Source organism: Ixodes scapularis, unplaced genomic scaffold, assembly GCF_016920785.2.
Source record: "Ixodes scapularis isolate PalLabHiFi unplaced genomic scaffold, ASM1692078v2 PGA_scaffold4__175_contigs__length_147842914, whole genome shotgun sequence".
Lineage (NCBI taxonomy): Eukaryota > Metazoa > Arthropoda > Arachnida > Ixodida > Ixodidae > Ixodes > Ixodes scapularis.
In genome coordinates this window covers 106709339-106724098 of record NW_024609879.1, presented here as the reverse complement: position 1 = coordinate 106724098, position 14760 = coordinate 106709339, and the positions used below count along the sequence as shown (strand labels likewise).

The 14760-nt window shown below is 45.5% G+C and overlaps 1 protein-coding gene across 1 annotated transcript in view; it reads left to right on the top strand.

The window, feature by feature from the left end:
• LOC8053492 (protein henna) overlaps positions 1-14760 on the top strand; it is a 146734-nt gene that overhangs the window by 67433 nt on the left and 64541 nt on the right. Inside the window, exons 4-6 of the mRNA XM_042293311.1 lie at positions 5404-5498; positions 6464-6531; positions 7697-7747. Coding sequence (XP_042149245.1) covers positions 5404-5498; positions 6464-6531; positions 7697-7747 — 214 coding nt within the window. The remainder of the gene's footprint in view (positions 1-5403; positions 5499-6463; positions 6532-7696; positions 7748-14760) is intronic.

Here is a 14760-nt window from a genome sequence, read left to right as displayed (position 1 = left end):
CAACGTGAACGATCGTTCAAGTTCACGATGACGGAGACACACCACATACTTTTAGGGTCGTTCAGACACTTTTTACTCTATCTAGCTTCGCAGTTCTTGAAATTTCGACCGGCAAATGTTACGTCGGCCGTCTTGTTTACATCAGTCGTACGCCGGAAACACGAGCCGCCACTACAGTGTCTGCCACCGTCGCCACGTTGCAGAATGTTTCACATGTGTACTAGAAGATGGCGCCACCGTTAAGCACGATCATCATCATCGTTTACACGGTCGCGCCACTTTCACGATTCGCTAAAGTATCTCAAAATTGACTTACTGTTTCACGGGACGGACCAGCTGTACCGTTTGTGGTTTCGGAACCGTGTGCTTGAAAAACGACTCGCTAAAACTCCCTATACTGTGTTTCGCCTTATGCTGTACCGCAGCGAAGGCTAGAAGCACGAACTCATAGCGTTGGCAGCTGCCCTTAAAGAGCTTGTGCCGCAGAGATGTGCGCCAGAGCAAGGAGCTCGCTCTTGTAGCCTATCCTGCGGTATACGTCATAAGGTGAAATAGGGTATAGTATTGGTATCGTTTTAGCAACGGTCAAGAATTCCTAACACCGGCCGATATAGCCGCTTCAGACCCGACGAATTACCGGAAAAAGTTGCTGGGTACTGTATATCACCATGGCACTGGCGGACCCAAGTGATGTTCCGCTGACATCGACGACATCACAGTAATACTGGCCTGATCTTTACGATCCAGCGCCAATATCGGCAGTATCAGAATGATATTCGCCCGATTTCTCCTATCCGACGCCAATATTGCCCCAATGCTGTGTGCTGCCTGGGAAGGGGTCCCGGAATTTGTTATATCCACGCGCGGCCCCATTCCCATTTACAGGAAGGGAAGCCTATATAGTTGGCTGGTATATATCTAAGTCACTAAAACTGAAAAAAAAAAAAAAAACACAAAAAGAAATAAAAAAAACAGAGGTGGTTTCAACTTTGAAGAACACTCACTTGCAAGAATATCAGGATAAGCTCTTGTTAGAACCCTGTTTTTCTTTGAAGGCGCGCGTCATAAATTGAGACACACCTTCACGGCAAAACAGGGTTCGATTTTGGCACACGGCTTTTCTCACGCATGGCAACTCGTTGCTGACCTCGACTCTCCAGCAGCTATGTGATTAAAAAAAAAAAAAAAACTATAACAAAACAATTTTTTTATCGTTTTTGGGTTGGTATCTGTGAAATGAAGAGCAGCTTGAGGTAAGGGGAGGTGCATAAACTGACGCAAACGTGAGGAATACAAGTGCTCCCATTTGCATTCGCCCCAAACGGTGGATGCGGAGGGTGCATGCATCCTCCGCATCTCCCACCGTTCGGGAAACAAAGGCACATAAAGGGCAAATGTATCTCAACATCTGTATCTTGGCTCTAAAATACACGTATCTCAGTATTTGTATTCCGCAATACCCTTTTGGGTGGCTCTGCTCAGCCTACTTTCTGGAATCTTAGTTTACGCGGTTCGTGCCTGTTGGCGCGCTGTTTCTTTGAGCGCGCGCCTCTTTTTGTGCCGGTAGCAGTGGGACTGCTGGAAGCGGGCCGCGGGCCGGTCGGAATGCCTCCGCGGGCCGCATCTGGCTCGCGGGCCGGGGTTCGGAGAGCCCCGTTATAGATTACTACCTTCTGTGGTAATCGCTTCGAGATTTGATTGGCACGGCTCATGTGGTGAAAAGCAGAACTACGCCTTGCTTTACACTTACCTGGAGCAAAACGAGTGGTACGGACGCGAAATCGAAGCCACGGGAGGCGCGAAGGCAGCACTCCCGCACTGGAATCGAGTGCTAAGAGCTCGTGCTTTGCACCCTTGCCCGTGCTCTCTGCCGTTTGTGTATGGAGAGACCTTTGTATGGCGTGGCCCTCCTCGCGTTCTGATGCGTCAAAGGCGCATTTGGGAACACTCGCTCGCCTTTCAGCCAACGAGATAGAGGGCCTTAAGGCCCGTTCACACACTTGCAACCGAGTATGAGTGAGAGAGACAAGACCTGTTGAAACCTCTTAAAATTTCTTAGGACGAGAGAACACACTGGCACGCTGGCGCCATCTATGCGGAGACCCTGAAACTGCATTTCACAAGAGTGAAAGTTTTGCGGGATTTCCGAGGTTAGATGTGCGTAATAGCTATAAGAAAGGCGCGTTTATAACGTTGACCAATTTTTTCGAGAAAGGAAGGATAATGCGCGAGGGATATAAAAAACATGCAGGACCACCAAGTTTACACAGCTGCCCAATAGTTGGCGCCAGTGTGTACTCTCGTCGTGAGAGATGGTACGAGGTTCCAAGGCACTCGGTTATAAGAGGTCGCAAGTGCGTGAACGGGCCTTTAGAGTGATGAATTAGCAGCTGAAAGTGCTCCCCAATTGGCCGCCGCCATGTTGCACATTTTTGACCCCTAGACACGTGACCTTTACGTCTAGATTTTAATGAAGTACCGCGCAAGAGCAATTCCTTTTGATCTTTAATAACAGTACCGACAAGATAACTTACGTTTCGTTTGTTTTAAGTCCAAAATGTGCTTTTACGACAAAGACTCAGGCAGCTTCGCAATTCTCCGCTAGATGCCGTCAGCCGCAGTGCTGTATTTTTGGCTTTTATCGGAGCTAGACACTGATCTCTGGGGTTAACAGTATTGAAAAAAAAATAGTTTATCATGTTTTTTACAGTGATCGCAATACAAATCTCGGCTCAGTTTTTGCGTAAAAGCTTCAGCATTTGGTACGTTTTTGCGTAAAAGCCTCAGCATTTGGTACGGTCACGTGTCCAGTGGTCGAAATTGAACAACATGGCGGAAGCCAAGGGTCACTTTTGTGATCACAAAGTGATCACTTTTGCGTGGTGAACGGGATACCAGTTTATCGCTCTAAGCCCCTCCACCTCGTTGCTTTCAATCTACCTTCACGGCTTCGCCTTTGGACCGCCAGGCACTGTGAATATCTGATTCGCTCGAGAATGCAGACGAGAGAACTTGACAACCTGCCTCCACGGCTTCTTTTTCCAGCCGCCAGGTGCCGTAAATTTCGCTGGAGTCGCCAATAGTCGGAAATATTTGTCCTTACTAAAAGTCTAATTTTCCTGCTTCCCCACGGTCCCCCTTACCCGTCTTGATTTTTAGCTTCGCTCAAGGATGTCGCTTGTACTGCTAAAACATTGACACTACATTATACCTGTTAGTGATGTACGTAATTTATGCTTATCTTTATCTTGCTTATTGAGGATTGTTCTGTCTGACATACAGCTAAGCGTCGTTTACACACTTGCAACCGAGAAGGATGGAGAGAGACAAGACCTGTTTTTAAGCCAACCTCGCAAGAGGCTTGAAAACCGGTCTCGTTTCTCTTCATCGTACTCGGTTGCAAACGCGTGAACGGCGCTTTAAGACGCAACTGTTTTCTTATAATTGAGCTATAAAAATTTACAAAAAAACTAAAACTACTGCGTAATTTTTTTTTCGGGGCGTATTTATTTCGGATAATTACTGGGTGACTTGAGTGACTTGACTTAGCAACGACTGTGTGTTGTTGTATAGTTGTATAAACAAATCAAACCTGGAGACGTCATTGCAGTAAAACGTGGGTTTTAACAAATAGCATGAGATCCTTTCTTTAGGAAATTTGTTGGTTTCGCTGAAAGACTCTGCTGCTTTGCAACGTCGCTGTTTTTTTCTTACAGAAATATATATTAACCCCCCTTCCTATGTTGGCCCTCGAAATTTCAAAGCTGGCCTATGTGGCCCATACACCAAAATACGTTTGAGACCCCTGCCCTACCCCAATGAGAGAAGCAAAATAAAACTTCCCGCCGACAAAAAAAAAAGAAAAAAAAAAAACCCGGGTCGCAATTGGGGAAAAATGTCCACTTCCGGTATAGCAAATGCTCTGAACTGCACGAAACGTGTCCTGTGTAAACAGCATTTGAAATACCGGCGTAAAGGCAGTTACTATTCTCCCTCACATCCTACGATGGACTAAAGCCCAGTGCTACAGGCGGCCGGAGTCCAATCACGAGCCTCTTAGAAACCACGCGGTATATTTGCTCCGTCGTACGTATCAGTGCCCCCAGACACGCCATGCGGAGGCGATTTTTTCGTCTGCTTATCAAGCCCTCGCGGTGGCTCCGTCTGCTTGCTACTACTGAAGACTGCTGAAGGGATTAAGTACCGTCTGGAAGCGATGGGGCGAAGAATACCCAAGATAAGGACCAATGGTCATTAAGAAATGAAGATGAGTCGGACAGAGTATTCGACGTGGGGGCGTATGTACGGACCGCGTGCGGAGGCGAGATCCAGGTCCGGGTACGTTTCACGCAGGCGAAAGTTGGACTGGATTGGATTGTTATGGCTAAGGCGAAACGACTTTACGTCAGTGTTGCCTGCGCGCCGTCCAACTTCCCCAAACAGTGGACATGTTTACGAAATATGGCAAGTACGTTTATGAAACTAAATACCATCTACCTTTACTTCACCCATATAAAATAGCGCGCTAACATAACAGAGAACCATACGCGTGAGATTAGTGCTCTTTGTCGTCTGCGCATCGGTATTTCTCTCGCGCTCTCTTTCGCAATGCGGATGCAAGCTTTTCTGAGGCAGTGCTCCGCCCGCCAGCCTTCGGACCCTAGTCCATCGTCGGGTGAGATGTACAACAGGTAGCGTACATTCTGTTTGGTCCCCAGAAATGTAGTGTTGACTGGCTTGCTAATATAGTAGCAAATAAACTGCTAATAGCAGTAACCCAAATATTTTGACAAAACAGGCAGCAGTTTTTATCAGGTTTTTAAAAGACGTTTTACTGCCGGAATCTCACCGTTATTCGGTTATTCGTATGCATCGATCTTTTTCTTCGCCCTCTTTTTCTCCGCTTCCCCGCCACTGACGATCTATTTTTGATTGCATTTTTTTTCTATTATAGAAATGGGAAGGGCACCACTAATCGAAGCGTTTTCTTTTCGCAAATGCGTTGAGGAAATCAATCTTACATCAAGGACGAATTCAAAACCGTTCCAGATTTGTTTTTTACCGCGGTTGATCTCCAACGCAATAATTATTTTGTCTTTTACTATTGTTTTATATTTCGTTTCTGTTCCTGAATATTTTTGTTGTGCGTTTATTGTGAGTCGAGGCAGCGGCAGTGTCCTAAGAGTAAAGCGTAGAGTAAAAAAGAAACGATGTAAAAGAATTTTATGTCAACATTTTATTTTCGCATCACAGACACGATCAAAGATAGATCGCCGGGAAAGAGGATCAGAGGGGGAGAAAAAAATCTAATTTTCGCTGAATCTAGCAGCGAATTCCCGGGCTATATTGAAACCAGTCGAGCGAAAAGCTGATAAATGTTTCTTGCTGTTCGCTTTTCTTCAGACGCTGTGCCCTGGTTCCCGAGGAAGATCAAAGACCTTGACATCTTTGCAAACCACATCCTCAGCTACGGTTCTGAGCTGGACTCCGATCATCCGGTGAGTAAAAGAGACGATAAGATAGTTTCTTACCGAGACATGTCTGAATAGAAGATGGGAACTGATTGTACAATAATGTACAAAAATATTACGGCAGCACTTTGATCATACCTGACAAAATCAAAATACGTAAATTACGTTTTTTTTGTTTGTTTGTTTTTTTTTTGGGGGGGGGGGGGGGATGGGTGGTTTGGTCTAGGTGGTATCGTTTATGTGCCGATACTCCATATGCCACGAATTCTAACGAAAACACCAATGGTTGTCCCCGGTGTCACATGGTCACTTACGCCAGCCAATGGAAGTTTAGGGTCAGCTGCGAGGGAGGAGCCATGCTGCGGCGGTGACACTATTGCAATGGCCGCCGAAAATTCAAGATGTGCAGAGTCAATAAAATTCACTAAATTTTGTGAGGTTGTCCCGCTTGCCAATTTCCGCAGATTTAACAAATAACGTAAAGTTTTTTTTGTTTTTTTTTCAATTGTGACAAAGAACGTGTTTAGTTCTGCCCTATAATATACCCTGAGTTGGAAAACAAAACAAAACACGTTATTCTGACTCCGAGCTTTACTTTTTTTTAATTCCGGCATTTTTTGTTTACACTGAAACTAAAGTGATAATTTACTTGGTAATTAACGTTGATTATTATTAGATATACTCCTTAATAAATTACAAACTCCGGGCATGGCGAGTAACAAGCATTCGTTTATCGTACCAAGGTCAATGGGCATTAGCAAATCGGCTAGTGTCTGATGGGCTTGCTGACTTATGGACATTAACCCATAAGAACGGCAAAAATAATTCACGAAGCAATGGGCATGAACACCATAAGCGTCATGCCCTGAATTTATTAAGTTGTCGTGACTGTAGTATGTCGTCTCGCAAATAGTGACAAAGTTAAGCATCCGGCTGTACCTAATGATCGACTTACGGCATGTAGTATACGAAGGTTTTCTTCTGTTCTGCAGGGTTTCACTGACCAGAAGTACCGCGAGCGACGCAAGTATTTCGCTGACATTGCTTACGAGTACAAACAGTGAGTATCGCTGCATTTTGCGTACCCCGGTACAGGGTGCGACCCTAATAACCGACGCAATTCACACGCCTCGCAACATTAGAATTCCATATGTACGTATCTGAAATTGGGCACGCGAACGTAGTTTCTTAAAAAGATTTATGTATATATTTTTTTCACAATTAAAATCAGAGGTAGTAAGATATTAAAAACAAAACAAAATCCGGGGCTGTGTACATCTCCTACGTCCTATTCCAGTTTTTTTGTCGTCTGCACACTGATTTATGAGTTCGCTCCCGGGTGGTTTGCTGAACGGAAACACGCTGAGAACCAATGGCAGTGGCGACGAGCGAGACAATCGCGATAATCAATAGTTTTTTTACAAATTATAGGAAAATGACCACCTGGGAGCAATCTCACAAACCAGCGTTTAAACGACAAGCATCCGATATAGGGCATAGAAAGTGCATGGCCACAATTTTCGCTGTATTTCTAATATTTTGCCACCTTTGACTTCTTTTTTTTTCACTTGAATCTCATATAAGAACCCTTGGTAGATTGATAGTCCGCGCGCGCCGCTTAAAATTTAAACTTTTAGCCATATAGAAACCAGGTACATGTAGAATCCGGGAAATGCAGTGATCATTCTGAGCTTTGTCATTGGCCATTACCCTTGTGTTCTACTCGCCGCCATTGGCCACCTCCGAGTTCCGCAAAAGAGTAACCTTACAGGACTTTTTTTTTATCCCAGTAATTGGCAGACTAGTAATCGGTGCTGCCACATCGCGTTGAAAAGGCGCACCTTTTGTAAAGCTTAGTACGCAACCGAATTAAACACAAAAGAAAACTATGAAGTAGCTGAAGTAATTGATAAATGATAGAATAGAGGAGTCATTGCGAATGAAGGGGGTCCCTTCGGAAAAAAAAGGGGGGGGGGGGGGGGACGGTGTAGGGAATTTACAGACTGACTCCCTGAATTTCTTTGTGGAGAACTGGACGCACAATGTTTCTTACTCTGCATAATTCTCGGGTACTGTATTTTTCTGAGTGCCGTCGAAAGAAACGTCGAAAGCTACGAAACCTCGCCAGCCATAAAACCATTAAAAAAAAGTGAATTACAACAATGAATGCTTCTCGTGAGCCAATCCTTTAATTTTGAATGTTTTTTATTTATTATTTTATGCAGCGGTCAACCCATCCCTAGGGTGGAGTACACTGAAGAAGAAACAAAGACATGGTAAGTAATTTTGCTTTTTGTCCCTTTATTTTTAGAAGAAAAGATAATAGAGCGAGTGTGTCCATGGAATATAATACAGTACAGTTATATTACTTTTTTAACATTTCCTGCGGCTCATCTTTCAATATAGAATGAACTCTTGCGATAAAGATTCTCTTTCCAAGAATGTTTTGTGGTTATGTTGGAACCCTAGAACAACTTCAGATTTTGAAAGGTTTGCGAAGCTACTTGACGATTTTCAGTCCATTTGCTTAACAAAAATTTCACCATGTTTTTTTTTTTTTTTTTGCTTTGATATAAATTGATTTTAGCCGTTTTTTGGGTAACATACTTTTGTTCACGGTTTTACGTATCTTACTCACATTGCTCCTACCTCACACAAAAGACACTCTGCAAACACGACTCACCGCAATATCCTTGGTTTGAATGCTGCGTGCCCAAGTATTCTCATCGAACTCATTGCCAAGCGGTATTCAAAGCAGGGATTTCACGGTTACTCGCGTTCAGATCTGTTTTGCAGACTGTCTTTGAGCAATGTGACCCCGGCTCACACAGTGCCCCGGCTTTAGTGGCTGTCTTGCGGACGCTCTAAATTGATTACGAGAAACATCATCGATAAATCCTGTCTTTCTTTCTCGTAAAAAAAAAAAGAAAAAAAAGCAGGGTGTCAGGTTTTTTGAAGGAACGTAAAAAAGAAAGGGAAAGAGGGATAGAGGTTGCGGAACGAGAAAGGCGGAGAGGCGTGCCTGGACCAATAGAACGCAGATAATTCAATGAAGCAGAGGGCTTTATTGTTTTCGCAACGTTTCTTGACGCACGGACTTTAAACTTAATAAGACCGAGACTTCCATCGACCACTTTTTTTAAACCACTTGTGGCTGACTGGAGAACGAGAAAAATAAAACAAATTAAGACAAAAAAAAGAACAGTTGCTTTCTCTTTCATTTTGGACTATTCTCGCTCTCCACCCAGTCTCAGGTGGATTGCGAAATGGATATATTTACACTAGTTCGCCACCGCCATCGCTGTTTAGAAGTTCATTTAACTTCTTTTTTTCTTTTATTGACGCGTTGTCAGTAAGGTCAGTATAGAAACGAAAGCTTTGTCTGCTTTAGTGAATTCGCATCGTCACATATTTTTAACGACATCTGCCAGAGAAAGATGGTAAACACTTGAGAAGGGCGTGCGAAGCTCAAATCCAGGGTATGGTAAGTTTACAAAAGAACGTGACCACCTAAACCTTTAACGAAAATTTACTTAATGCGGGCTTGTAAAGAAGATTTTAAAAAGACGAAATAATAAAACATATAGGGAGGGAGGCAGACAGTGCAGTTCTTTCAACTAGCATCCTACACTCTAAGAAAAAGTGAGCACCCCCCCCCCCCCCCCCTAGTCATCATGCGTTTTGACGGCTGTAACTAGCTCACAGGCTTACTTAACTACCCACTCGGCTCGAGCCATTGAGCGTTATTACCCTGTTGACAGGTGACAACGTTACTAAAACACTCAGTTGGGAAACTCACCCTCGAAACCTTTGTCGCTGGCGTCCACCGAGACCGAGCTAAATACGATAACAGCGCCACCCTTCAGCGACGAGTTGAAACATGAAAGTTGCTTTACATAATTACTGCGAGACGGCCCTGCGAGATGGCGCCACCGGCCCTTGCCCGACTCGACGTACAGCGGTGCAGTTCCCGGAGTGGACGCTGCGGGAGAAATGGCGGCGTTGCGATCGCCATTAGCTTGGTTCTCGAGTACGGATCGGAGCCACTTTTTTAAAGCAGGCTCTATGGCAGTTTCCCAACTGAGTGGTTCTAGTAACGTTGGCAGGTGACAAGCATGGGGTAGTCACAAAGCATGGTGTAGTCACGTTTTATAAACTCTTGAATTGAACATTCAAGTGCATGCAGTCGTTCAATAGTAAAAGTCACTTCAAACATCTCATAAAGTACTTGAAACTTGTTTTCTTTGTGCGTTGGTTACCATTTATTTAAATTTGAACCGGTCGAAACAGGCGTGTGGCTCAGTTCGCCTAAACTGGCAGAAAACAAACATTGCCAAAGAGTACAGGCAACCTCGGTAGGCACCTACTAAAACCCGAGGCAGATAAAAAGTATCGCGGCTGTCCTTTTTGGTTCCGTCGCGGGTTTTACCATTTACTGCTTAGTAAACAGCTGACAGCTGGCGTCGTGCTCGAGAAATTTAACCAGCTCTCTAGAAAAGCACTGGAAGCTACGCACAGGCGTGAGTTGACTTGAATGTTCGCCGGACGAGATACTCTTGTCGTCGTTTATTGCGCGATTCACTCCCCCCCCCCCCCCCCCCCCAAAAAAAAAAAAAAAAAAAAAGAAGATATTTACAGGGTCTTGTTGTACCGCAAAACTAAACTACGCATCGCCGAACGCTCGTTCTCCGCCCATATGTGTAACCAGAGGCAAAAGTTTCAGCACCTTATCCGTTATCTTGTTAACAATATATAAGCGATTTCCTGAAAATTTCAATTGGAGAACGGCTGCCGATCGACCACTTATAATGCACGGAGTCTCCATGGCTCCAGTTACCGGAAACAGGCGAAAATGTGCCCCCATCTTTCCATTGAGAATTTCAGAAAATAACCTAACTTTTTAATAGGATAACGGTTAGGTCTGAAACGTTGGCATCTTGTTCGTACCATAAGGGCTACATTTGGGCGGAGAATGAGCCTTCGTTAGCGCATAGATTATTTTTGAGCTAAAAGGGAAAAAGAAACCTAAGTTTTTATTTAGGGACACGTTGTACTCCGCAAACACCCCCGCGCTCTTTGCTTTGAGACTATGCATTTTCAGCGCGAGCGCTCGTTCAGGGGAAGAACGCTTCGAAGCACTAGCCGCGGCCTCGTCCCCAGTCCCACTAGTGCGACAACCAGAAACAACCGACACCGAAAATCCTCAAACACTTGCAGGACGCACGCGATGCTACCTTAGACAGGCGTTCAGTCTCAGTTGGTGCTTGTGAGGTAAGCACAACCGATTGCGAGCACGCTACCCCCCCCCCCCCCCCCCCCCCCCCCCCCCCAAAAAAAAAAAAAAAAAAAAAGTCTTTTCCGTGCATGCTGCACATGTTCGGGGCTCGTCGGTGTCGGTTGTTTCCGCCTGTGGCTCTAGTGGAACTCGTGCAACGCAAGAGTATAGATAAAACATTATTGCGTCATATATGATGAAAAAAAATATATGTGTTCCGTTCTTGTACTTGACCTTAAAGATATGTCTTCGTATGTTAGCGTCGTTTGCCATCGCACCGAATGAGCACTTCATGAATTCTGGAACATCGCCTCTCCCGCAAAGCAAATCAGAGAACCAATCACTGCAATCTGCGAAGGACGCTCGGAGAATGATGAGGCTGAAAATGTGTTTAGACTTATTAAGATCAGTCTGCTCTGAGGCACTGAGCACGCGCTGTGACACGATAGCTCAATGTCGTGGCGCAGACGAATTTTCTAGTTCGAAACATTTTTACCCTTTCATCCGCCAAGCGCCCTCGGTAGAATACAGCGATTGGCTCCCTTAAGTGTTTTGTGGGAAAGACGACGCTCCAGAATCCTTAACGTGAACACGACAACGGTATCACCCGGACACTCGTACATACGTCATACTCTACGTGGCAATTCCAAAAAGAAAAAAAAAAATCGCAGTGAGCATCAATCACGAGTGAAAGGGCATCCGAGATATGTTTGCTTATCTATGATTGGGCAGTCGTAAGTGACTTAACCAACTTGTTTTGCCGCGGGCAGCTTAAGAAAACGCAGGCCATGGCTCAACGCTTCTTGCTTCGCGATTGGCTCGTTAGAGTTGCTATTGGCTCATGCCATACTCTGATTGGCTGTGGGGAGATAATGAGATGTTCGGGGCTTGCCACTCCCTCCTTTCCTTAGGCGGAACATCCGTTTAGACTTAAAAATGAAATCTACGCTGTGGCATTACGCAACGCAAAGCGTCGTGCTTGCATTGCGTAATGCCACAGCGTAGACTTCATTTTTAGGTCCAAGCGAATGTTCCGCCTCATCATTCGCTGAACCGATTTCCTAGATCGCAATGATTGGCCCTTTGAGTGTTTTTGCGGGTAAGTAGACGCCCAGGCATTTCTTAGAGTGTACGCTATAAATGGGGACGCTGCCGAGCACAATGAGCTTAAACACGAAATCGCAAATATATGTTTGTGCTGCTCTAAAAAAGGAACGTGGACAGGAAGGAATACAGGACGTTTCCGGTGGACGCCGTTCTTCAAGCGATCGACGCGAAAAACGGCAAGGAACAAGCACAACCATATATTTGCGATTTCATAGCTTCTTGAGCAGATTGCAAAGCACCGTTGCCGTTCGTCTTGCCCCGTGTTACTGTCATTTTCGGTAGCAGCTAACGGAATTTCGACACGTGTCTGAATCCGTTTTTTTTTTTTTTTTCAGCTCTGACAATTTGCAGTCGTGGTGATTCGATTCGTTTCGTTCTGGAAGCAGAACATTTAACGATGGTGCGACGCTGACAGGGACAAAGCAACTAAGTCTGCCTGCTTGATGTGAATACACTAAGCGAAAATGTCTGAACCAGTCTTGGATAATCGAGTTCTGTTTTGTGCGACACATTTGGGGTAATGCAGTTTGTCTTGTCTCGGACATGGCCGTGATTGTAGTGTCTTCCGGAATGCAGGCAGCCTAAGTTGTTTCTACATTGGTCGTAACAGAGCGAGTAACTTCACTAGGGTAGTAAGCTGAGCGAGTTAATATACAGCAAACACGATAAGACAAAAAAAAAAAAAAACAGCGCGTAAGGAGGTAGAAACATAAGAAGAACACGTGAGGCGCACACAAGCGCTGTGTGTTTTGCGTATTCTTCTTTTGTTGCTTCTTTCTCGTGAATTGTTTTAATAATAATAATAATATTATTATTATTATTATTATTCATTAAGTTTCCTCTCAAGTCGACTCCCTCTCCCGATTTCCCTGACTACCCCCGACCTTCCCCATCCGCAGCAGTTTCTACCCTCTCCCGACCTTCGTCTCCCCATTTGGTGGTCGTTTGCTGCGGTGCGCTCCTCGTTTTCATTCGTTCTTTGTTGTCTTCTGGCGTCATGTTCCGACAGCCTTCGCGTTCTTCTCCTTGACTTCCCTTATAGAAAGTTCATTTCACACGCACTGGCATCGTGGGAGAGTTCTGTCCCAGCATGCATCGCACTCGCGTAGTACCGCACGGAGAACCGGCCTCGATTTGGATTGGATTGGAAAAGCTTTATTGTTGGCTAGAGTACAAGCTTGCCACATGCGTCGAGTGCCGAATGATGATGTCCCCATCTGCCTTGTAGTAAGAGTACCGACCTCAAACCGAATATAGCGCCTTTCTCTTCGGAGTGGTGAGTGGAAATGCGAGAGTGCAGTCGCTGCCAGCGTTTATCTATAAACGTTGGTCGCTGCGACGTGTAGTTTATATTTCGATGACTTCGACGGCGTAAGTCTCCGCAACCAGCTGACTACAAAACAGCTGGTTGCGATCTTTCAATGTTTTAACCATTTACACGAGAGAAAATTGATTATACTATCTGCACAGAAGCTTGATCCGTTTTAGACATGCTGTTAGGCGTAGACCACTGAAAGGATTCTGCTTACAACTAGTCCGTTGGAATATCCAGCGATACGTTTCGTAAGATTTTCGATTTCGATCGTTGTATATACATGCGGATCAAAATTTAGCTCTGGTGAGGACATCGAGACACGAGAGCTTTCTTAGACGAAGTTGGACGGGACAAGATGGCTGACGTATGTAAACGTTAAACATTATGATTCAGCCCGAGCCTCGGGTAAGGTCACTATGTTCAGCCTTTCCGGATGCTGATTGGAGGCGTCACAGGTTTCTGCTGGGAGAGCTTTGTCGATAAATGTTCAACTCTTCACCAGCACACGGATGGTGAGAGAGATCTCGCGGGCTGCTAATGTGTTTGTCCTTAGCCCCTCTTTAAACACTCGTAGACTTCAGCGTCTGTACGGCAAGAAAGCGACTTGAAACTTGTAAATGAAGCACGGTTGTCAGTTGCTTCCTTCATAAAAAAGTCGCATTTTTCGCCCACATTGTTTGAGGAAACGAAAGCATCAGCAGTAGCATGGTCGCGCAATGCGGCTAGAGAGGTGCCGGCACGTACCTAAGGGCGGAGGTGCACCTTTTTTTTTCGTACCGAGGCACCACCTGATGCCTATTTTTAATGTTTCCAGTTCCGGCTTTCCGGCGCGCGCTTAAACATGTCTCCCGTCACGTCGAACGCCGTTGAGTGTTTCGTCGACGACGACGTCAATAAAAGAAGGTGCGCGGTGACGGCGGCAGCAGCAAGAGCAGCGGCGTAGACTTTCCATTTTCCCGGGGGGGGGGGGGGGGGGGTGCTGCGCGTTACCTTCTCGACAGAACTGGAGATTGAAGCTAACGAAAACACGCTGGCATTCCATTTCCCATGTATTTTGTCAATAAAGGCAACGTGGGCATTATTTTGTTTACATGCCGCTATTAAAAGCTCGTTAGATGTCACGTAAACAGCGCCTGATCGTAAAATTGTGGTAAGGCACATAAAGAACTTCGACAAGCATTTGAAGGATGTATGCATACCTGTCCACACCAGCATTTTATCCCCAACGATGACGAACGATTGCACGAACTGCCACGTGATCGCCGTGGAGGATATAACGCGAGACAAATGAGACCACCGCGAGACTGGCCGCGAGATCGGAAACTCAATCATCTTACCGGACACCGACCTGTAAGAGCTCTCGCGCACCATCTCCGACGATGGAGCTCGCGGACTGCGCTCCGTCACCGTGCACCGGAAATGAGACGATGTCGTTTAGTTTAGCTGGAGTGCACTCTGACCGCTGGAGTGCCCTCGAGCGCGTTAACTTAACGCGCCCAGTGAGTGCATGCACGCGAGTGCCGGCGCCGAAACGAACTCAGAGAGTTCAGCCACTCGTGGAGTGCCCGCCGAAGCGAACCCTTTCCGCGCTG